Source organism: Triticum aestivum, chromosome 6D (assembly GCF_018294505.1).
Source record: "Triticum aestivum cultivar Chinese Spring chromosome 6D, IWGSC CS RefSeq v2.1, whole genome shotgun sequence".
In the NCBI taxonomy this organism is placed as follows: domain Eukaryota; kingdom Viridiplantae; phylum Streptophyta; class Magnoliopsida; order Poales; family Poaceae; genus Triticum; species Triticum aestivum.
The window spans coordinates 84,404,498-84,428,320 of NC_057811.1; the positions used below are offsets into that span (position 1 = coordinate 84,404,498).

The 23,823-nt window shown below is 47.4% G+C and overlaps 1 protein-coding gene across 1 annotated transcript; it reads right to left on the reverse strand.

The window, feature by feature from the left end:
* Positions 1–17,629: 17,629 nt before the first annotated feature.
* LOC123143725 (probable protein phosphatase 2C 55) lies at positions 17,630–20,608 on the reverse strand. The gene is made up of 4 exons (XM_044562688.1): positions 20,067–20,608; positions 18,979–19,300; positions 18,627–18,776; positions 17,630–18,171 (listed from the first exon to the last, which is right to left on the reverse strand). The coding sequence occupies exons 1-4, from the start codon at positions 20,456–20,458 to the stop codon at positions 17,875–17,877; spliced, it is 1,161 nt and encodes a 386-aa protein (XP_044418623.1). The 5' UTR covers positions 20,459–20,608; the 3' UTR covers positions 17,630–17,874.
* Between the last annotated feature and the right edge of the window lie 3,215 nt (positions 20,609–23,823).

A 23,823-nucleotide genomic window follows, 5' to 3' on the forward strand; every position in this document is an offset into this window, starting at 1 on the left:
GTCGCCAGAACGCCCCTACAGGTTCACTGGAAGGACAACTTCCTTTGAGCCACAAGCCATCCAACTAGCAGCCCGCGAAGCTATAGTTCAACTCCGGCACCTGTCGCCCAGAGTTAACTGTCGCTCGTTTCACTACTACCCCAGTCGTGACGGGTATGGTAGGCCGCCCCAAGTTGCCGATGGAGACCACGAGACGGATCCTGCGCTGTTGCATCTGGTGCGCTATGTAAACGCACTAGAGCAACTGTTCGATCAGGTCACCCTCGATCTGATCGCAGCTCGTGGAGAGCTGGTTCGTCGAGCCCCGGCGAGAAGAGAAGCGGAGCCCGACACCGACAACCCAGTCGTGCTGTTCGGACACCCGATCGATCCCTTGAGGCCTGCGCCAGCCATCAACCAGAACACTTTGGTGACCCCAGAAGCGCTTCATCGCCTTTTGGAAACCCATTCCAACGGGATTTGGGCCAACAACCCCCGGGGTGGTCATCACCATCTCCCCGACCCTGCAGCACCTCAGCCTCAACCAGCAAATCCTGACGGTGAGAGCCGTGGAGAAGCATCGGCGTCCGCAAGGCCAGCCCACGTAGACATTAACGAAGTAGACTAAGTCGCTCAAAGTTGTGTCGAGCCTTAGTTTTCTACGCTTTGTAATGTGTGGCCTTGTATCGCTGTTGTTGCATGCTGTCTGTTTGAGCGCCCTTGTTTTTGGAGTAGTAGCTATGCATGTGTACGTTGGCGTACAGTTGCATTTTTTATTTTTATTTTCGGACGCAGCTACCTAGACCAATCCTGTCAACACCCACAGTAATGCGTCACCTTTATGTGATATGTATATCTGTGGCTTTGACCCGGGTGCAGGATCGTCAGCCAGTTACCTTTCACCCCGATAGATATCCCAGCCCCTGTGTTATTTAAAGGCCACTTCGTGACCTTGCCGAGCACCCCTCACCTTTGTGCGCAGCACCCACAGCCGCCCCTTGCCATGTCGACCCCCAGCGTTTATCTGAGAACCCCAGACGCAACCCCGGGTAGCTTTGTCAAATTATTGTGGGACTTTACCTGCAGTACTATGAGCGCCACCCGTCCACCCCAGTACGAGCTGCTCAAATCGAGGATCACTCCTTCCACCTCGAAATATTGGGCAGTGGTGCACATCCCTCCCGCCTACCCAAACCAAGACCCAACGGAAGTCTCCTTCGTGGGGAAATCCATGCCGACTCCGCAGATGGCCATAGAAGCTGCTGCGTACGAGGCGCTCACCCGCCTTCGATTCGCAGTGCCCTATGCCAGTGAGCGAGGGTACTATTACTTTTCGAGCCGTGCAGCACCCGGAGAAGTTGCATCTTTTCCCGGTGGGCGCATCGAGAGAGATCCAGTACTGGCCAACCTTGCCCAGTACGTCATTGCCCAGGAGCGTTTAACTCAGCGAGTAATGGGTTATCTCCAGAGCCTCGCTGATTTAAATCCTCGGATCGCTATTGGCAGACCACTGAGGCCTGACCAAGAAGGGCGCATTCATCGACTGGTTAACCCGCTTCCCCCGATAGAAGAGGAGTGTGCCCCGGTGCCAGAAGCATTTTCTCAGGACCCTGTCGCTTTACCCTTTTCTTTATAAACGCCTCCGATGTATTTATTGTCCCAGTACTTGTATTTATGTGTAGGAGCATGTTCGTAAAAACCTTTATGCAACGGATCCAATTTTTCTTTAATTCCTGTTTTGTGAGCGGTGTTGCCGCTGTTAGTTTTGTTTTAAATTATTTCTTCTCTCGCAACATATTTTTCGAGAAGATCTCTTTTCCCCGAGTTATTGCTGCATATATATGCTTTTTCCCGGCATAGATTTTTTTTATTATTTGCGCATCATCGTTACAGCAAACTCTCAGCCACCACTCGACCATGAGCACTGTTACAAATCTCTGAGCACCTTTTTGCGCCTATCTAACCACACTCGAGGACACCACAGTCTCAGTGAGAGTGACTTGTGAGTGTTCATTCGAGCGCAAGCTGCCCCGACACTCCGACAGCAGTCAGCCCCGATGCCGCGTCTAATCCACATGATCGCCGCCACCGCGAAGAGCTAACACTCGTGCAGCAGCATCACGACGATCGTCCAGGATCATCGCGCACAGGAGCACGGAGAACCCCAGCAGCACCGCCAAGCCCCCACACACCAGGACCACATACCAGTCCGGCATTGCCTCCGCCATTGGAGCCTCGGCTCGAGCTCCTGCCAGCAGCTATGGAGAAGAAGGAAGGAGGAGTAGGGGCGAGGCCGGGTGCGAGGAAGAAGAGAGGAGCACCGCGACCGTTTTATAGCATCAAGCGCGCAAATCTTGGCGTCAACAAATGATTAGTTTCAATGAAAAAGAACAAATCTACCAAATCGATGAGCCGGGTGGCACAACAAGGGACGGCATGACGTATGGTGGAGTAGCATATGAGGTGCGCCTCAAGACCCGGTGGTGTCAGTGCGAGAGACCTCACAAGTATCATTGGCCTTGCTCGCATGTGATGACCGCCGCAAGGTTCAGAAACTTGAAAGTATCCGATGGTACCACCTTGCGGTTGCATGAGTTCACATTGGAACGAACGAGGTTGACATGGGCTCCTAGGTTTCATCCCTTCCTAGATCAGTCACAGTGGCCTGAGTATGATGGGCCACACATCGTCCCCGACGCCGAACTCATGGTGCCTACAAAGGGAAGAAGAAGAAAGAAGAGGTTTAGGGGTGACATGGATGACCTAGCTGGATACACCGGAATGAAACAATTTGGTAGCGGCCATTTCATGGAGGCACCGGACATCAATAGTTGTGGTAAATGTGACGAGCTGGGACACAATGTTAGGAAATGCACCAAAAAGCCACGGACCGATGCCAACACTCCGGATCCCACTAGTCAAAGTGGTGCCCGAAGAGGAGTTACCGGTGGCACACGAGGAGGTAGGAGTGGTAGTGGACGAGGAGGCAGGAGTGGTGCGCATGGAGGACGGACAAATCTTGGCGGTAGTGGACGAGGAGACAATCTTAGAGGGCGTGGGGGACGGTCGGGTACCGGTGGCCGTGGTCGTAGGACGAAAAGGGTTGATAGAGGAAGGCCTATTGACATCTTGCTTAACCCATATGGTTGAGATAATGTGAATGGTACTTGTTATTTGGTCTTGTTTATTTGTTTTTCTTGCATACATACATGTTATTTTACTTTACTAACTACCAAATTTTGTCTTTATAGGCATGGCTTCTTCCGGTTCCGTGACGAGGCCACCGTGTGCTAACCGCGAGGACATGCCGGACAAGTGGATAGACGCCCAGTTGGATAAGGTGAAGGACAAAGATATGGGAACTCCATCATGTTGGTGTGGAGATGTTTGCAAAGTTAAGGTATCCACCGACCGCAAGAAATCATGGACGGAAGGAAGAAGATATTTTGTTTGCCCCAACTATGCCTACGATCGTCCTCGTCCAGCTCACGCCTATGATGTACCGCTGGTAAGTTGTTCAAGTTCAAAGAGTATTCAACCGTTGCTACAACTTGAACCTATCTTACTAATGACCACATTTTTTCTTTATTCGTACGTAGTCGCCGCCTCCACTTTGTAAGTACTTCACATGGATAGATCAAGATGTGCCAGAAGATGTTAAGAAAGATCAATATCGAGATTGTCTAAGGAGGCATCAGTTGTTTGAAGAAGCATTTCAGAGAGGCTTGGATGAAGAGCGTCGTGAAAAGGAGAGGATGGAGCGAAAGAAGCGTGAGGAGGAGAGGGCACGCAAGGAGAAGATTGCTCGTCAAGAGGAGAGAGCAAGAAAGCTTGCAAGGGCTCGTGAAGCCCAAGAGGAGGATGAGGCACGCGACAAGAAAGGAAAATGGCCTCGTGTGACCCAATAAGGCCTTCGTTTCAAGAAACTAGTCATGAACTATGTCTTCGATTCAAGAAACATGTGATGAACTATGTCTTTGATTTGTGAAACCTGTCATGAACTATGTACTTTATTTGTGAAACCTATCATGAACTATGTCTTCGATTTGTGAAACTTGTGATGAAACTATCTCATGAACTATGTTTGTTGTGTTGTTGCTGTGACTTGACTTGTCTTCAAATGATTAAGAAGAAAAACAGAGTAAACTCTGCTGTGCTTTGCACCCTACCGCCATAAGACTCGGCGGTAGGCTATGAAACCCCACTGCCATGGGCGTAGCGGTAAGCAATTAAACCCCATAGCAAACTCCTGGAACGCAAACTCTCCCCTGTTTTGCGGTAGGGTTGGCCATCCTACCGCCAAGGCAGGCGGCGGTAGGGTGGCCACCCAACTGCCTGCTCCGCTCCTTGTTCTGTGACCAAATCGGCGATATTTTTGACGGTAGGGTTGGCCATGTTGGGAATCGTAGCATAATTTTAAAATTTTCCTACGCTTACCAAGATGCATCTATGGAGTGTACTAGCAACGAGGGGAAGGGAGTGCATCTACATACCCTTGTAGATCGCGAGCGGAAGCGTTCCAATGAACGTGGATGACGGAGTCGTACTCGCCGTGATCCAAATCACCGATGACCGAGTGCCGAACGGACGGCACCTCCGCGTTCAACACACGTATGGTGCAGCGACGTCTCCTCCTTCTTGATCCAGCAAGGGGAAAGGAGAGGTTGATGGAGATCCAGCAGCACGACGGCGTGGTGGTGGATGTAGCGGGTCTCCGGCAGGGCTTCGCCGAGCTTCTGCGAGAGAGAGAGGTGTTGCAGGGGAGGAGGGAGGCACCCAAGGCTGTAGGTTGCTGCCCTCCCTCCCCCCCTTTATATAGGCCCCCTGGGGGGGCGCCGGCCCTGGAGATGAGATCCAAAGGGGGGGCGGCGGCCACAAGGGGGAAGGGGTTGCCTTGCCCCCCAAGGCAAGGGGGAACTCCCCCCCCCCCCAGGGTTCCCAACCCTAGGCGCATGGGGGGAGGCCCAAGGGGGGCGCCCCAGCCCACTAAGGGCTGGTTCCCTTCCACTTTCAGCCCACGGGGCCCTCCGGGATAGGTGGCCCCACCCGGTGGACCCCCCGGACCCTTCCGGTGGTCCCGGTACAATACCGGTAACCCCCGAAACTTTCCCGGTGGCCGAAACTGGACTTCCTATATATAATTCTTCACCTCCGGACCATTCCGGAACCTCTCGTGACGTCCGGGATCTCATCCGGGACTCCGAACAACTTTCGGGTTTCCGCATACATATATCTCTACAACCCTAGCGTCACCGAACCTTAAGTGTGTAGACCCTACGGGTTCGGGAGACATGCAGACATGACCGAGACGCCTCTCCGGTCAATAACCAACAGCGGGATCTGGATACCCATGTTGGCTCCCACATGTTCCACGATGATCTCATCGGATGAACCATGGTGTCGAGGATTCAATCAATCCGTATGCAATTCCCTTTGTCAATCGGTATGTTACTTGCCCGAGATTCGATCGTCGGTATCCCAATACCTTGTTCAATCTCGTTACCGGCAAGTCTCTTTACTCGTACCGCAATGCATGATCCCGTGACTAACGCCTTAGTCACATTGAGCTCATTATGATGATGCATTACCGAGTGGGCCCAGAGATACCTCTCCGTCACACGGAGTGACAAATCCCAGTCTCGATCCGTGCCAACCCAACAGACACTTTCGGAGATACCCGTAGTGCACCTTTATAGTCACCCAGTTACGTTGTGACGTTTGGCACACCCAAAGCACTCCTACGGTATCCGAGAGTTGCACGATCTCATGGTCTAAGGAAAAGATACTTGACATTGGAAAAGCTCTAGCAAACGAAACTACACGATCTTTTATGCTATGCTTAGGATTGGGTCTTGTCCATCACATCATTCTCCTAATGATGTGATCCCGTTATCAATGACATCCAATGTCCATAGTCAGGAAACCATGACTATCTGTTGATCAACGAGCTAGTCAACTAGAGGCTTACTAGGGACATGTTGTGGTCTATGTATTCACACATTTACGATTTCCGGACAATACAATTATAGCATGAATAATAGACAATTACCATGAACAAAGAAATATAATAATAACCATTTATTATTGCCTCTAGGGCATATTTCCAACAGTCTCCCACTTGCACTAGAGTCAATAATCTAGTTACATTGTGATGAATCGAACACCCATTGCGTCCTGGTGTTGATCATGTTTTGCCCTAGGGAGAGGTTTAGTCAATGGATCTGCTACATTCAGGTCCGTGTGTACTTTACAAATATCTATGTCTCCATTTTGAACACTTTCACGAATGGAGTTGAAGCGACGCTTGATATGCCTGGTCTTCCTGTGAAACCTGGGCTCCTTCGCAAGGGCAATAGCTCCAGTGTTGTCACCGAAGAGAGTCATCGGGCCCGACGCATTGGGAATCACCCCTAGGTCGGTAATGAACTCCTTCATCCAGACTGCTTCCTGTGCTGCCTCTGAGGCTGCCATGTACTCCGCTTCACATGTAGATCCCGCCACGACGCTTTGCTTGCAACTGCACCAGCTTACTGCTCCTCCATTCAAAATATACATGTATCCGGTCTGTGACTTCGAGTCATCCAGATCTGTGTCGAAGCTAGCGTCGACGTAACCCTTTACGATGAGCTCTTCGTCACCTCCATAAACGAGAAACATATCCTTAGTCCTCTTCAGGTACTTCAGGATATTCTTGACCGCTGTCCAGTGTTCCTTGCCGGGATTACTTTGGTACCTTCCTACCAAACTTACGGCAAGGTTTACATCAGGTCTGGTACACAGCATGGCATACATAATAGACCCTATGGCCGAGGCATAGGGGATGACACTCATCTCTTCTATATCTTCTGCCGTGGTCGGGCATTGAGCCGTGGTCAATTGCACACCTTGCAATACAGGCAAGATCCCCTTCTTGGACTGATCCATATTGAACTTCTTCAATATCTTGTCAAGGTATGTACTCTGTGAAAGACCAATGAGGCGTCTTGATCTATCTCTATAGATCTTGATGCCTAATATATAAGCAGCTTCTCCAAGGTCCTTCATTGAAAAACACTTATTCAAATAGGCCTTTATACTTTCCAAGAATTCTATATCATTTCCCATCAATAATATGTCATCCACATATAATATGAGAAATGCTACAGAGCTCCCACTCACTTTCTTGTAAACACAGGCTTCTCCATAAGTCTGTGTAAACCCAAACGCTTTGATCATCTCATCAAAGCGAATGTTCCAACTCCGAGATGCTTGCACCAGCCCATAGATTGAGCGCTGGAGCTTGCATACTTTGTTAGCATTCTTAGGATCGAAAAAACCTTCCGGTTGCATCATATACAACTCTTCCTTAAGGAAGTCGTTAAGGAATGCCGTTTTGACGTCCATCTGCCATATCTCATAATCATAGTATGCGGCAATTGCTAACATGATTCGGACGGACTTCAGCTTCGCTACGGGTGAGAAAGTCTCATCGTAGTCAACCCCTTGAACTTGTCGATAACCCTTAGCGACAAGTCGAGCTTTGTAGATGGTCACATTACCATCTGCGTCCGTCTTCTTCTTAAAGATCCATTTGTTTTCTATGGCTCGCCGCTCATCGGGCAAGTCAGTCAAAGTCCATACTTTGTTTTCATACATGGATTCTATCTCGGATTTCATGGCTTCTAGCCATTTGTCGGAATCCGGGCCCGCCATTGCTTCTTCATAGTTCGAAGGTTCACCGTTGTCTAACAACATGATTTACAGGACAGGGTTGCCGTACCACTCTGGTGCGGAACGTGTCCTTGTGGACCTACGAAGTTCAGTAACTTGATCTGAAGCTTCATGATCATCATCATTAACTTCCTCCCCAGTCGGTGTAGGCACCACAGGAACATTTTCCCGCGCTGCGCTACTTTCCGGTTCGGAAGGGGTGACTATCACCTCATCAAGTTCCACTTTCCTCCCACTCAATTCTTTCGAGAGAAACTCCTTCTCCAGAAAGGACCCGTTCTTGGCAACGAAGATCTTGCCTTCGGATCTGAGGTAGAAGGTATACCCAATAGTTTCCTTAGGGTATCTTATGAAGACGCATTTTCCGATTTGGGTTCGAGCTTTTCAGGTTGAAGTTTCTTGACATAAGCATCGCATCCCCAAACTTTTAGAAACGACAGCTTAGGTTTCTTTCCAAACCATAATTCATACGGTGTCGTCTCAACGGATTTCGACGGAGCCCTATTTAAAGTGAATGCGGCAGTCTCTAAAGCATAGCCCCAAAATGAGAGCGGTAAATCGGTAAGAGACATCATAGATCGCACCATATCCAATAGAGTGCGATTACGACGTTCGGACACACCGTTTCTCTGAGGTGTTCCAGGCGGCGTGAGTTGTGAAACTATTCCACATTTCCTTAAGTGTGTACCAAATTCGTGACTTAAATATTCTCCACCACGATCTGATCGTAAGAATTTTATTTTCCTGTCACGTTGATTCTCGACTTCACTCTGAAATTCCTTGAACTTTTCAAAGGTTTCAGACTTGTGTTTCATTAGGTAGACATACCCATATCTACTTAAATCATCAGTGAGAGTGAGAACATAACGATATCCTCCGCGAGCCTCAACACCCATTGGACCGCACACATCGGTATGTATGATTTCCAATAAGTTGGTTGCTCGCTCCATTGTTCTGGAGAACGGAGTCTTGGTCATCTTACCCATGAGGCATGGTTCGCACGTGTCAAATGATTCGTAATCAAGAGACTCCAAAAGTCCATCTGCATGGAGCTTCTTCATGCGCTTGACACCAATGTGACCAAGGCGGCAGTGCCACAAGTATGTGGGACTATCGTTATCAACTTTACATCTTTTGGTATTCACACTATGAACATGTGTAACATCACGTTCGAGATTCATCAAAAATAAACCATTGACCAGCGGGGCATGACCATAAAACATATCTCTCAAATAAACAGAACAACCATTATTCTCGGATTTAAATGAGTAGCCATCTCGAATTAAACGAGATCCAGATACAATGTTCATGCTCAAAGCTGGCACTAAATAACAATTATTGAGGTTTAAAACTAATCCCGTGGGTAGATGCAGAGGTAGCGTGCCGATGGCGATCACATCGACCTTGGAACCATTCCCGACGCGCATCGTCACCTCGTCCTTGGCCAGTCTTCATTTATTCTGTAGTTCCTGTTTTGAGTTACAAATATGAGCAACCGCACCGGTATCAAATACCCAGGAGCTACTACGAGTACTGGTAAGGTACACATCAATAACTTGTATATCACATATACCTTTGGTGTTGCCGGCCTTCTTCTTGTCCGCTAAGTATTTGGGGCAGTTCCGCTTCCAGTGACCACTTCCCTTGCAATAAAAGCACTCAGTTTCAGGCTTGGGTCCATTCTTCGACTTCTTCCCAGTAACTGGTTTACCGGGCGCGGCAACTCCCTTGCCGTCCTTCTTGAAGTTCTTCTTACCCTTGCCCTTCTTGAACTTAGTGGTTTTATTCACCATCAACACTTGATGTTCTTTTCTGATCTCCCCTTCCGCTGATTTCAGCATTGAGTATACCTCGGGAATGGTCTTTTCCATCCCCTGCATATTGTAGTTCATCACAAAGCTCTTGTAGCTTGGTGGAAGCGACTGGAGGATTCTGTCAATGACCGCGTCATCCGGGAGATTAACTCCCAGCTGAGACAAGCGGTTGTGCAACCCAGACATTCTGAGTATGTGCTCACTAACAGAACTGTTCTCCTCCATTTTACAGCTGAAGAACTTGTCGGAGACATCATATCTCTCGACCCGGGCATGAGCTTGAAAAACCAGTTTCAGCTCCTCGAACATCTCGTATGCTCCATGTTTCTCAAAACGCTTTTGGAGACCCGGTTCTAGGCTGTAAAGCATGCCGCACTGAATGAGGGAGTAATCATCAGCACGTGATTGCCAAGCATTCATAACGTCTTGGTTCTCTGGGATTGGTGCTTCACCTAGCGGTGCTTCTAAGACATAATCTTTCTTGGCTACTATGAGGATGAGCCTCAGGTTCCGGACCCAGTCCGTATAGTTGCTGCCATCATCTTTCAGCTTGGTTTTCTCTAGGAACGCGTTGAAATTGAGGACAACGTTGGCCATTTGATCTACAATACATAGTGTAAAGATTTTAGACTAAGTTCATGATAATGGAGTTCATCTAATCAAATTATTTAATGAACTCCCACTCAGATAGACATCCCTATAGTCATCTAAGTGATACATGATCCGACTTTAACTAGGCCGTGTCCGATCATCACGTGAGACGGACTAGTCAAGATCGGTGAACATCTCCATGTTAATCGTATCTTCTATACGACTCATGCTCGACCTTTCGGTCCTCCGTGTTTTGAGGCCATGTCTGTACATGCTAGGCTCGTCAAGTCAACCTAAGTGTATTGCGTGTGTTCCGAGGCCATGTCTGTACATGCTAGGCTCGTCAACACCCGTTGTATTCGAACGTTAGAATCTATCACACCCGATCATCACGTGGTGCTTCGAAACAACGAACCTTCGCAACGGTGCACAGTTAGGGTGAACACTTTCTTGAAATTATTATAAGGGGTCATCTTACTTACTACCGTCGTTCTAAGCAAATAAGATGCAAAAACATGATAAACATCACATGCAATCAAATAGTGACATGATATGGCCAATATCATCATGCTCCTTTGATCTCCATCTTCGGGGCACCATGATCATCTTCGTCACCGGCATGACACCATGATCTCCATCATCATGATCTCCATCATTGTGTCTTCATGAAGTCGTCACGCCAACGATTACTTCTACTTGTATGGCTAACGCGTTTAGCAACAAAGTAAAGTAAATTACATGGCGTTATTCAATGACACGCAGGTCATGCAAAATAATAAAGACAACTCCTATGGCTCCTGCCGGTTGTCATACTCATCGACATGCAAGTCGTGATTCCTATTACAAGAATATGATCAATCTCATACATCACATATATCATTCATCACATCTTCTGGCCATATCATATCACATAGCACTTGCTGCAAAAACAAGTTAGACGTCCTCTAATTGTTGTTGCAAGTTTTTACGTGGTTTGTAGGTTTGTAGCAAGAACGTTTTCTTACCTACGTATGACCACAACGTGATTTGCCAATTTCTATTTACCCTTCATAAGGACCCTTTTCATCGAATCCGTTCCGACTAAAGTAGGAGAGACAGACACCCGCTAGCCACCTTATGCAACTAGTGCATGTCAGTCGGTGGAACCTATCTCACGTAAGCGTACGTGTAAGGTCGGTCCGGGCCGCTTCATCCTACAATGCCGCCGAAACAAGAAACGACTAGTAGCGGCAAGAAGAATTGGCAAACTCAACGCCCACAACTGCTTTGTGTTCTACTCGTGCATAGTAACTACGCATAGGCATGGCTCATGATGCCACTGTTGGGAATCGTAGCATAATTTTAAAATTTTCCTACGCTTACCAAGATGCATCTATGGAGTGTACTAGCAACGAGGGGAAGGGAGTGCATCTACATACCCTTGTAGATCGCGAGCGGAAGCGTTCCAATGAACGTGGATGACGGAGTCGTACTCGCCGTGATCCAAATCACCGATGACCGAGTGCCGAACGGACGGCACCTCCGCGTTCAACACACGTACGGTGCAGCGACGTCTCCTCCTTCTTGATCCAGCAAGGGGAAAGGAGAGGTTGATGGAGATCCAGCAGCACGACGGCGTGGTGGTGGATGTAGCGGGTCTCCGGCAAGGCTTCGCCGAGCTTCTGCGAGAGAGAGAGAGGTGTTACAGGGGAGGAGGGAGGCGCCCAAGGCTGTAGGTTGCTGCCCTCCCTCCCCCCCCCCTTTATATAGGCCCCCTGGGGGGGCGCCGGCCCTGGAGATGAGATCCAAAGGGGGGCGGCGGCCACAAGGGGGGAAGGGGTTGCCTTGCCCCCCAAGGCAAGGGGGAACTCCCCCCCTAGGGTTCCCAACCCTAGGCGCATGGGGGGAGGCCCAAGGGGGGCGCCCCAGCCCACTAAGGGCTGGTTCCCTTCCACTTTCAGCCCACGGGGCCCTCCGGGATAGGTGGCCCCACCCGGTGGACCCCGGGGACCCTTCCGGTGGTCCCGGTACAATACCGGTAACCCCCGAAACTTTCCCGGTAGCCGAAACTGGACTTCCTATATATAATTCTTCACCTCCGGACCATTCCGGAACCTCTCGTGACGTCCGGGATCTCATCCGGGACTCCGAACAACTTTCGGGTTTCCGCATACATATATCTCTACAACCCTAGCGTCACTGAACCTTAAGTGTGTAGACCCTACGGGTTCGGGAGACATGCAGACATGACCGAGACGCCTCTCCGGTCAATAACCAACAGCGGGATATGGATACCCATGTTGGCTCCCACATGTTCCACGATGATCTCATCGGATGAACCATGGTGTCGAGGATTCAATCAATCCGTATGCAATTCCCTTTGTCAATCGGTATGTTACTTGCCCGAGATTCGATCGTCGGTATCCCAATACCTTGTTCAATCTCGTTACCGGCAAGTCTCTTTACTCGTACCGCAATGCATGATCCCGTGACTAACGCCTTAGTCACATTGAGCTCATTATGATGATGCATTATCGAGTGGGCCCAGAGATACCTCTCCGTCACACGGAGTGACAAATCCCAGTCTCGATCCGTGCCAACCCAACAGACACTTTCGGAGATACCCGTAGTGCACCTTTATAGTCACCCAGTTACGTTGTGACGTTTGGCACACCCAAAGCACTCCTACGGTATCCGGGAGTTGCACGATCTCATGGCCTAAGGAAAAGATACTTGACATTGGAAAAGCTCTAGCAAACGAAACTACACGATCTTTTATGCTATGCTTAGGATTGGGTCTTGTCCATCACATCATTCTCCTAATGATGTGATCCCGTTATCAATGACATCCAATGTCCATAGTCAGGAAACCATGACTATCTGTTGATCAACGAGCTAGTCAACTAGAGGCTTACTAGGGACATGTTGTGGTCTATGTATTCACACATGTATTACGATTTCCGGACAATACAATTATAGCATGAATAATAGACAATTACCATGAACAAGGAAATATAATAATAACCATTTATTATTGCCTCTAGGGCATATTTCCAACAGGCCACCCTACCGCGGCCACCCTACCGTCGGCCCCCTCGGCGGTAGGGTTGACCAGCCTACCGCCAGGGGTCATGGTGGTAGGGTTGGCCACCCTACGGCCATTATTGTTGTGACCAAATTGGCCAGTCGTTTGTCGGTAGGTTTGGCCATCCTACCGCCGGAGCATATGGCGGTATGGTTCTGTTCCCTTGCCCTTTTCCTATCTTTTTTAGCCCTTTGCCTTTTCATTTCTTACAAATTTCTATGAACTAAGCATCCAAAAATGGCATGCAGAAATGATGGAGTAGCAAAGACATACATAACCGAGCATAGTTCATTACATCCACAAATGACACTTGTTCAAATGACTTAAAACATCTAGCAATTTGAATGACATGAGTTCAAACTACAAGCTCAAGCTCGAGCATACATTTTCTACAACAGAAAGAAAGATCTAAAACATATAAGATGTTCAATTTGTGCGTCACGATCAGGATTAGGCTTCAGTTGATAATCCGACGATCCTGCCCAATTCTCCAACACATCTTTCGTTTCGCTGAACCAGGCCCATCGAGCACGGCGTTCCGGAATCTCTGACTTGCCTTGTGTGATTGCCCATCCAATGACCTGTCCGGGTTTTCTCAAGTCCAGCTCGCGGAATTATTCTATGTTCATAGAGAAAAAGATCTCCATTGCCACAGAATGTCTGCAAGCATATTCCATCTCATGCAGCTCATTAAGTATCTTCTGTTTTTCTTTCACAAGCCTACGAAAAACTTTTCTCTCCTTAAGATCAGAAGGTTCCTCCATGAATGGATACTTGTTGAAATCCATCATGGCAGCAATCACCTCATCATTGCTCTTGAACCATGCTTCAAGCTCCCTCTTGATACCAAGTTCTCGCTCCGCTACAATCTTCTCAGACGCTACCGCCAGACTCTTAGATGCAATGTCACAACACTTCTCATATACTTTCTTCATCTCCTCCGGGGTCATGTTTTCCATGCTACATGAAATGGAACAAACCAAAACTCAAATCAAATGATACAATACAAACACAAAGCATAACTTATTTATAATGACCTAGGTTACATAATGTTCTCACTGGTTCAAATGACATAGGTTACATAAATGATAAGGGTACATGCCATTACAGTCCAAATGACACTACAACATCATTTGTTTCAACCCCCTCTACTACTCCATCAACAAGACATCTTTGTCGTACGGCCCGGGGTTGCAACAAATGACATCATTTCTTTCACGGACCCAAGCCCAATGAGTTGCCCGACTAAGTATCGCCGATGATGGTTGCCTAACTAGCCAATCAATGATCTGGCCAGGGTTGTTAAAGTCCATCTCATTCACTTCATCCCTTGTTCCACACAATGCAATTTGCCTTGCAAGAGCGCGTCTATGAATTTTCTCTTCCTTCTTGAGGTTGCTTATGTTTTTCTCTTTAGCTTGGTATAACTTAACTCTGGCATCGTCGCACTTCGACACATAATACTTTGAAAAATCTCTACAAGCCGCATTCAATGCATCAACGGCTTTGACCCACAAGTCCATCTTTTCCTCAATGACTGCACGTTCACGCTTCGCCGCCGCCTCCGCGGAAGTCTCAACAAAGATGATCGATCCCATCCTACAAGTCGAGGGATTACTATAACGGTCATCCAAGGCAAAAATCCTAACCGTCTCTTGACAAAAACTATAACCCTAGGAGTAGATCGAGCTATAATTCGAGAGGTAACTACTCTAACAAAACCCTAATTAAACTATAACCATAACGTTCGTCATATAGGCATTTACTTAAGCATAACCATAACCTTAACCTTAACCCTAACCATGTCATTATACCTAACCCTAACAAAACCCTAAATGATATTTCTTACTACCCAAACAATGCTAGTGACACAATACATTGTCAAAGCACAAACATTACCCTAAATGCATCATATACATTGATTTCACCACAACAAAACCATGAACTAGTGATTCCAACAGAATGAGCAAAATGCATGATTTGAACCAACCAAATGAAGGGGGGATGGGGGAGGTACCTTGGGTGATGCAAATGGCCTCGATCCACCGACCAAATCTCAAGCAATGGAGGGGGATCTAGTGGGTGATTTGGTGGGGGAGAAAAGGGGGGAGAGCTTGAGCTCGAAAAGAAGAGTGGGGTGAATGAGTGGGTGGGGAGCAGCACATCCCCCTCCCCTCACAACCTTATCTAGGAACCTACCGCCAGAGAGCCTGGCGGTAGGTTGCAACAGCCTACCGCCATAGCCGACGGCGGTAGATCCCTTTGCCACGTGTACACGGCCGTTAACGGCAAGACGGCGTCAGGGAACCTACCGCCAGAGGGGCGGCGGTAGCCTGTACGTACCTACCGCCAGGGCCTCGGGCGATAGCAAAAGGGTCAAATCTCGAAAAATTTCCATACCGGGGTCAGATCCCGATTTTGTACGCCGAAAGGGTCAAAACACGAAATTTGGCCTCCGCTGCGCAGTGAGGCGACTCAGATCACCATCATCATGCATATATGGTTGGTTGCTCGCTGCATGCATTGAATACACCATCTCCAGTCCTGTCGATTTAACGGGCAGCGTGATGGTGTAAAATTGTAGAAGGCCCAAGTCTCGCTTCTTGTGAACATGCCATGGTTGTCTGTGTTTTTAGGCACACGTACCGCCTTCCATGGCCTACCTGTCAATACAGATCCGTGTTGAATGACACGACACGTCCGGATCGCGCGGACGTATGCGGCAGTGGCGGTGCCATGAATAAAATCATGTGTAGTCATTTTAAAATAGTATAGTCAAACGTATATAATTTTATGTTTTTTGCATGATTTATACTTGCTATATGATGTTTTATCCAAAAGTTGTGTAGTCAAGTGACTACACAACATATGTGTGGCTTCGCCACCGGTATGCGGACGGTTTGAGGGTCAGCGTCGGAGATTTGTGCCTGAGTAGTGCATCCAAACACACGTGACGTGTACACCAATCTCGCGTGGAAAATAAAGAGGAAGAAGATGCATAGAAAACACAAACAAAAGGACGGTTAACTAGTTATGGACGACGTTGATGCGTGATGGCGCTGATGCTGAAACACGCACACGTGCGTCCTCAAATCTGCCTTGTTTTTTGTACGGAGAAAGCTCCGGGTAACGTGACCAACATCAACTAGGCTGCGTTCCATGGCCGCGGCTTGTCTTTCCTTTTCAGGCTTGCTGTTGGTTTTGCAGACAAGCTGGGAGAGAAAGCATTGGTATTCTGCTTCAAAGCATATATGAAGATGATGAGATATCGGGTTCGTCTCTGGTAAATCTTCTTTCGCTCAATCCAGTTGGAGAGAAGTTTCTGGCAGGGATCGCTATTCCATGGTCAGGATTAGGTCAGTGTTTTGCTGGTTTTATAGCGACTTTTGGTCCAGAGACATTAGCATTAGCCAATTTTTTACGAACTTGCAAAATGGTTCGCAAAAGTTCATCCTTCACTTGGAAGATCTAAATTTTGGCTTCATTCCAAGAATGTCATAGGAGCCTCGTTCTGATTATGCCTGAAGAGGAGCAATGCATTGTGCATCTAAACCCTAAGGTGCAGTGTACACATCGCCTACCATGGAAAAAACACAAGAAAGCTCCAGGCTGAGGCAACCACCATCAGCGCCTGCGTTCCATTTCCATGGCCGCATGCAACTTGTCTGTCCTTTTCAGTTCCTGTTCGTTTTCGCAGACAACCCAAAGAAAAAATAAGCGCCGGAATTTTGGTTATCTGATTTGACTGTGATCTCCCTTGACTGAACCGTATCGAATGACTGATTGCAAAGCAAAAAAAGGACAAACACTTGGCTGTCTTCTATGACATAAACATCTCACCTCATCAGAGAACAAAAGGCTTCTGGAAACACTCCGTTATATGCTTCTTTTAACTCTAATGGGTTCAAGAGAGGCAGAAGTTTCTAAAAGCTTTCTACAGCATGATCTTTTGCTTGAGAAGTACATGCATTAAAGTCAACTTGCAACATGTGCTCCAACAACATTTCACCGAAGTTTATAGAAATATGTGCTCATATCTATAATATCGAATATATATAGTACAAAAACTACACTCCGTATTATAGACTTAGGGCAATGCTAGAACTTTAAATAATTTTGAACATGATGAATATTTTAGACCTGAGCAGTCTGCATTCAGACTCTCGTCTCCCTTGAAAAACAAAGGCATAGAACACAGCAGGGGTAAAGGCATAGAACACAGCAGGGGTGGTTACCTAGTTATCGAAGACGTTGATGATGCTGAAACACACACTGGCAGACACTCCGCCTCTCCATTGCTTGTATGCTATAAGCTGTGTTCCACAGCCGCAGCTTGTTCTCTTTCAGTCTTCCTGTCAGTTTTGCAGACAACTGGAGGAAGCACCAGAATTTTGGTTCCTTCCCTTCACTGCCGCGGGAATCCCCGCAAAAATTCTGCGCTTGAAGTACGCATTTAGTGACCAACGCAAAATGCTTTGAAATTGCCGTGTTTGAATCCGTTCTATGCTTCTTTCAGTACATAATTAAAACTGTCTGCGGTTCTCTACAGCTACTGTACTCATGCAGAGGAGATACTTACAAATCATCCAGCTGCTTTATAAGTCTGGTAGAAAAAAAAACAGAGCCTCAAAAGGCTGTTGTGGGTATTTACAGGACAAAAAGGGGAGGCGCGCGCCTCGGTCTAGATATTCAGAAGTCTTCTCCTAACCCACTGTGCTACGAGTTGCCAAAGGCAGTTACGTACGAGACCACGACGGTGATGTCGTCCAGCTTCCCGCCGTAGTACCGGTACCCAGCGTCTTGGGCCGCGGTCGAAAACGGCGTCGGCCTGTTCTTGTCCTGTGCCCGCTGGCGTGCGAGCGCCGCTATCTTCTGGGCTGTCACTTGAGGTTCCAGGCCAGCTCTGGTTGCGTGGACCACTACAGCTGTTATATCGTTGTTGTACAGGTTATCGAACAACCCATCTGTTCCAGCGACAATTACATCACCAGACGCGACAGGTACCTTGAAGACCTGAGTATACAGGCACAGCAGGCAAAACAACATGGGTATTAACAAGGACTACAATTTGCAGTATGATATGATTGCGAGACTGGATACATGTGCTCATATGTTTTAACTTTTAAGAGATGGATATTAACAAGGACTACAATTCTACAATCCGCGTGTCGCAGAATTATACTACATGTGCTCATATGTTTTACGAGATGGATACAGAATGGAGTATAATTCTGCGACACGTGGATTATAGAATTCCTAATCTATATGGCTATTATATATGCATTTGTTTCACCTGGGAGTACTAGTATAATCCATCGGCACAAAGGCTTCTTTTACTAGAACATAAAACTATGGTTTTCATTAAAAAAAACAGCCACAAGCCGTGAATATTTGTTAACAACCAAATTGTGTCCATATACACTGGTTACTACAAAAAGAAAAGCGTTATCAGCAGTATATGAACATACCTGTGCAGCATTAGGCAAGTCACTCGAGTTGCCACTCTGAAGTTGGTAGGAGAAATTGAAATCATGTTGTTGTACAGGTGACCTACACAATGTGCAGCCATCTCGGATGACTATAAAGCCACTGTCACCAAGATTAATTGCTTGTATTCCCTGAAATAATGTACAACCAAATCTGAAATCGTGATAAACTATCTACAAACTGAACAAGTTAAACACTCAGGTCAGTTTTGTGGCATTATATCATCAACAAAGAATGGTGGTCAACTTTTAGCTTCTCTTACTGTTGCCAAAGCCATAGACAAGGAAACATGTAATCATGTCACAGCAAAAATGAACAAAATCAGTAACCAACCTGATTTGTTATAGCAATGATACATGCGGTCGATGAACCCGGCACTGTTGTGCTACTATGGGCCTTCTCTAGTACCCTTGTAAGATCAATTGAATCTTTTGGCTCTTCTTCTATTGCGGTTACTGCATTAGACATAATATCTCTAGCATATTGACCTGCATCAATACCGTAGCTTGCCCAACCACCAACGCCATCAGCTATGCCTATAGCCTGTTCATCCCAAATAAAATGTGCATCCTCACCACCAGTTTCTTCCTTATCCGGATGTGGTAGATAACATACCCCTGAAACAAGCTTCAAGGACCTATCTCCTAACATAGTCCTGAAATAGTGATCAATGTTTTAGAATAATCTAAGCAGATATATACAGTCATAAAAATCATCACAATGCATATGAGAAGCGCCATGATGCCATGCTTAAGCACAACACCCGAGCAGGGCACATGACTCTATGTCAAGACTCATGACATAGGTGGTCGAGGGAAGCAACCTCTATCTCCAGGAGTTAAATATCTAAATTTCCTAATTTGATTGAACTGTGATACCCATCCCTTAATTGCAACTGTATCCTGCTTTTGCAATCTGTGCACCCTTGGTGGCCCACTTGGGGCTGTAAATTACATTACATACCCCACGTGACAGCAATTATTCTGATTTTCTTTCTTTTGAGGAGAGTTTATTCACTAGCAGACTTTTTTCTCTCACCAATCTCTACCAACTTATCATATTTCCATATGGCCCATTAAAAACCTATGAGCATGGATTCCCAATGACTATTAGATATGTAGATGAACAAGACCTCCAATCCATGCACCAGTGCCAAATCTTATCAGAAGAGTGTAACAACTGTTGAGTTTTGACATAATTAGTATTCTTAGAACAACGGGAATCATAATGCACACAATGAGAAGACAATGTTCACGAACTGGGCATCTGCTAAAACCCCAACAGTGAGAACCTCATTTGAGCTAATTTGATGAAACTGAAAATGTACTCACTAAGCTAAGATACGCCGATTGCGAAATTAAACAGGTAGATACACAAGAGGAAACATACTTAAACAGGTAGATACACAAGAGGAAACATACTTATCTGAGGTGCCTACGGACTTCTCAGGCTGCGAGACATCCGCCTCGCGGGCGGCCGGGCTGAAGGACACCTCTTCCGGAGCAGCACCGGTCGCGAAGGAGCGCCCGCCGCCGACGAGGAGCTGCTCCACCAGCAGGCCCGGCCTGGGCACGCTGCTCGCGGCGCACCGGAACCACCAGGACCCGCCGCTGCCGCCCGCCGCGGGCCCTCCCCAGATCCCCAGGAACCCGGCCGCCTCGCTCCCCTGCAATCCGCGCGCGGGAGACAGCAGGGCCCCGCCCAGGCCCGGCAGCGCGGCGGAGGACGCGGCCCTCGGCGCGCCAGCGCCGGCGCCGGCGGCTCCCCGGAGCAGCCACGCGGCCGCGCGCCGAAGCGCGATCGCCGGGGACATCCTGCCGCGGCGCCCCTGCTGCGCCCAAGACGCTGCCGGAGAGACGCTCCGGCGAAGGTGGTGGAAACCCTAGGGTGCGGGAGAGGGAGGAACAAGGATGAGATGCCGTGCCGGGGCAGAAGGATGCAACAGTTTTTCAACGCGGTTTTTTTTTCGCACTTGCTATCGGAAGGAGCGCTCATTCTGGAAAGAATATAAGTACCACGCAAAACCTTTTTTGAAAAGAATAATACGAAATCTTATAGCAACTCCAATGGGGCGACCCATTTTATCCGTTTAGGTTATTCGGACACAAAACTTGGCCCAACAGGGCCATCCAAACGGACGCCCGTATCCGCGTGCTGTCCATCCCTAACCCAAACTTAGCCCAAATCTGGAAAGAAATGGGTACGAAGCGGACAGAAGCTGCTCTGCTCGACCGTTGTCGTCCGCTCGTGTCCGCCCTTGGTCCCACCTAGCAGTGAGCGCGCACGAGCTGGCGTCCCCACCCAGTCCTCCTTCCCCGCCTTCTCCACCGTCCTGCTCACAAGCGCAGGCCACCGCCATCCCCACCCAGTCCTCCTTCTCGCCTCCTCCGCCGTCCTCGAGGCCCGCCGCTGCGCTCAGTGGCGCAAGCTGCATCCCACGCTGTGGTCCAGGACGACGGGGAGATCTCCGCTGCGGCCTCCCGTTCCGAGCCGAGCCGACGGGGCCGGGGAACTGCACGCGAGCGGCGTGGTGCCGGGAAGAGCCGGGGGACTGCAGATCTCGTCATCGGCGGCGCATGGTGGGACGAGCAGCCTGGGCTTCGCCCGCGAGTCGTGCGGGAGCTGCAGAGCTTCGCGCTGCAGCAGATCCAGGAGGCGCTGCTCTGCGATGACCTGCAGGGCGTCCTGGTGTGCGCCCACGGCGTGAAGCAGGACAGGGGAGGGGGAAGCAGGGGCGGAGCGGCAAGGCGGGCCGAGCGGCGAATGGCAGGAGTGCGTGTCGGCGCGGCAGAAGCCGGACGGGGCCAGAAGCGGGCGCAGCAGTGCGAGGGGGAGCGGCAGGGCCCGACGGCGCGAGGGGTAGCAAAATGGCACGGCGGCGGGAGAAGGTGCCGGCCGACACGAAGGAGGCGGGGTGCCTGGTGTAGCCGTTGTCCGCTTTTGCGTTTTGGCATTGGATGCTCGCCGTGTCCGCCCCATGTCCGCCAAGCGGACATGAGACTCAAACGGACAAAAAACGGATAAAATCCGTGTCCATTTGGGTCCCTGCGTTGGAGTTGCTCTTATGCGGTCTATAGAATTGATCAGTGTTTGCGGCTGTTTCTAGTATAAAGCTGGATCATTTTCCTGCAAAACTTGTTTGTCTGGCTTTTTATAGTTTACCAGGCTTGCCGCTTGGTATTGTCCTGTAAAAAGTTGGACGTCAATATTTAGCGCTCGTCAAATCATGAAGATGGTTGAAACAAACAATTCATTCGATCAGAAAGGATCCTTTCAGCCAATGATTTCATTCGGTGGAGCAGAGCACCCAGCGTGACCCCGATGGCTCGACATGCCATTTGACGAGTCTCCCTCGCTTTATTCTTTATTGACAAACAAAAGGCTTAGTTAACTGGTTTTTGTAACACAAATTGCCATTGACAAAAAAATACAAAAAAGGCAGAGAAGCATATTTTTACATTTGTCATGCTCTAATTTATAAAAAAATCATGCTATACTTTACAAAAATGGCATCCTTTGTTTTTTAAACAAAAAAGTTGTAGAACAACGAAAATTTTCAATGGTCTATACATAATAAAAATGCCATTGTCAAAATAATTAAATTTGCATCAATAAAATTACCGTGGTCTAATTAAAAAAAATTCATGGTCAAACTAAAAAAGACTGCCATGGTCTAAATAATGAAATTACCATGCTACCTAGAAAAACAACCATGGTCTCAATAATTAAATTGCCATGGTACCTACAATATAGAAATGGCATGGTGTGATTAATAAAATGTTCATGGTCTAATTGAAAAACTTGTCATGGTCTAAATAATGAAATAGCCATGCTAACTACAAAAAAATACCATGCTATAATTAATAAAATTACGATGGTCTAAATAATATAATTGCCAAGCTACCTATGATAAAATTACAAATGGCAAGTTTAGAACATTTTATCCTCTAAAAGAACATGACAACTTTTGGGAATTGTTATGGGCACATGGCAAAAATTATAAGATTGCACATGACAAGTTTAGAAAAATTGTTCTCTAGAAACATGGCAGATTTTGGGATTTGTAATGGGCACGTGGCAAAAAATAGGAATTTTTATTCTTTCAAAGATGAAGAAAATTTGGAATTTCAGGAAAAATCACACAAAATTTTCAAATGAAAAATCAAAATCACAAATATTTTAGCTTCAAAACATATAGCAAGTTTAATCGTACGTGCTCAAAATCCACTTCAAGTGTCAGCTGGTCTGTACTTCCTTTAGAGTGTCATGAGTTCGAGCCACCCCCACGCACCTTTGGTAGATTTTTTTATAAACTTGAATGAGTGGGTGAGGCTGAAAGAAGAGGATCGGGGAGTATAAAGGAAGGGACGTTCGCGCTAGCAGTTGGTTAAGCGAACGATCCGAAAAACTGATGTGGCATCAGTCTTGCATCGTGATTCATGCCAGGAGATCGAAACGGCAACCAACGCGTTCTCTGGGAGGGACGAAAAAAGTGACATCAAGTAAATAACATTTCCCCAAAAAAGTTGGGCATGTAAAGACCAACGAGCAAGATTTATGAGTCCTTGAGCAATATGATACAATATATTTCAGCGTAGTTTACTAAGAAATGGTTTATTTTCTAAGTCTACTAGGGTAGTTTAGTTTCAGATTTTTGAATAGTTCTTTGTAAGATATTAATATACAATTGAATTTCTCGCACGACGGGCTCTTCACGACATGAATAAAAGCCGTAGATGTCATGTAAATGAATCCCAACTATGAGTTACAATGACTTTCCCCAGAAGATGATCATATGTCACATGTGTCATAGACTCGCTCTTTACTAATTTGGCCACACTTATTTGGAAAGTAGATTCATCTTGTCGGCGGCTAAGGATCTTGTTTATTGTGTTTGTCTCCAACTAACCAGATATATGTGGGAGAACGCCGCGTCCGGGAAGCCAGTTTGCGATAGTGCCGAGAGGGCTGTCACACTGACTGCCATGCTCAATGCAAAGAGCGCAACAAAAGATCATGGAAGAAGATGATGTTGATTGTGCCGCATGGTGGGCGGTGAAGAATATGTCAAGAACGGCAGGTAATAGACCGCGTGCGTTCTATGTTTTTATGTTCTTATATTTCTCGGTGAATCATTTTGTAGATAACCTCTATGAATAATTTATTATAGAGCGTACT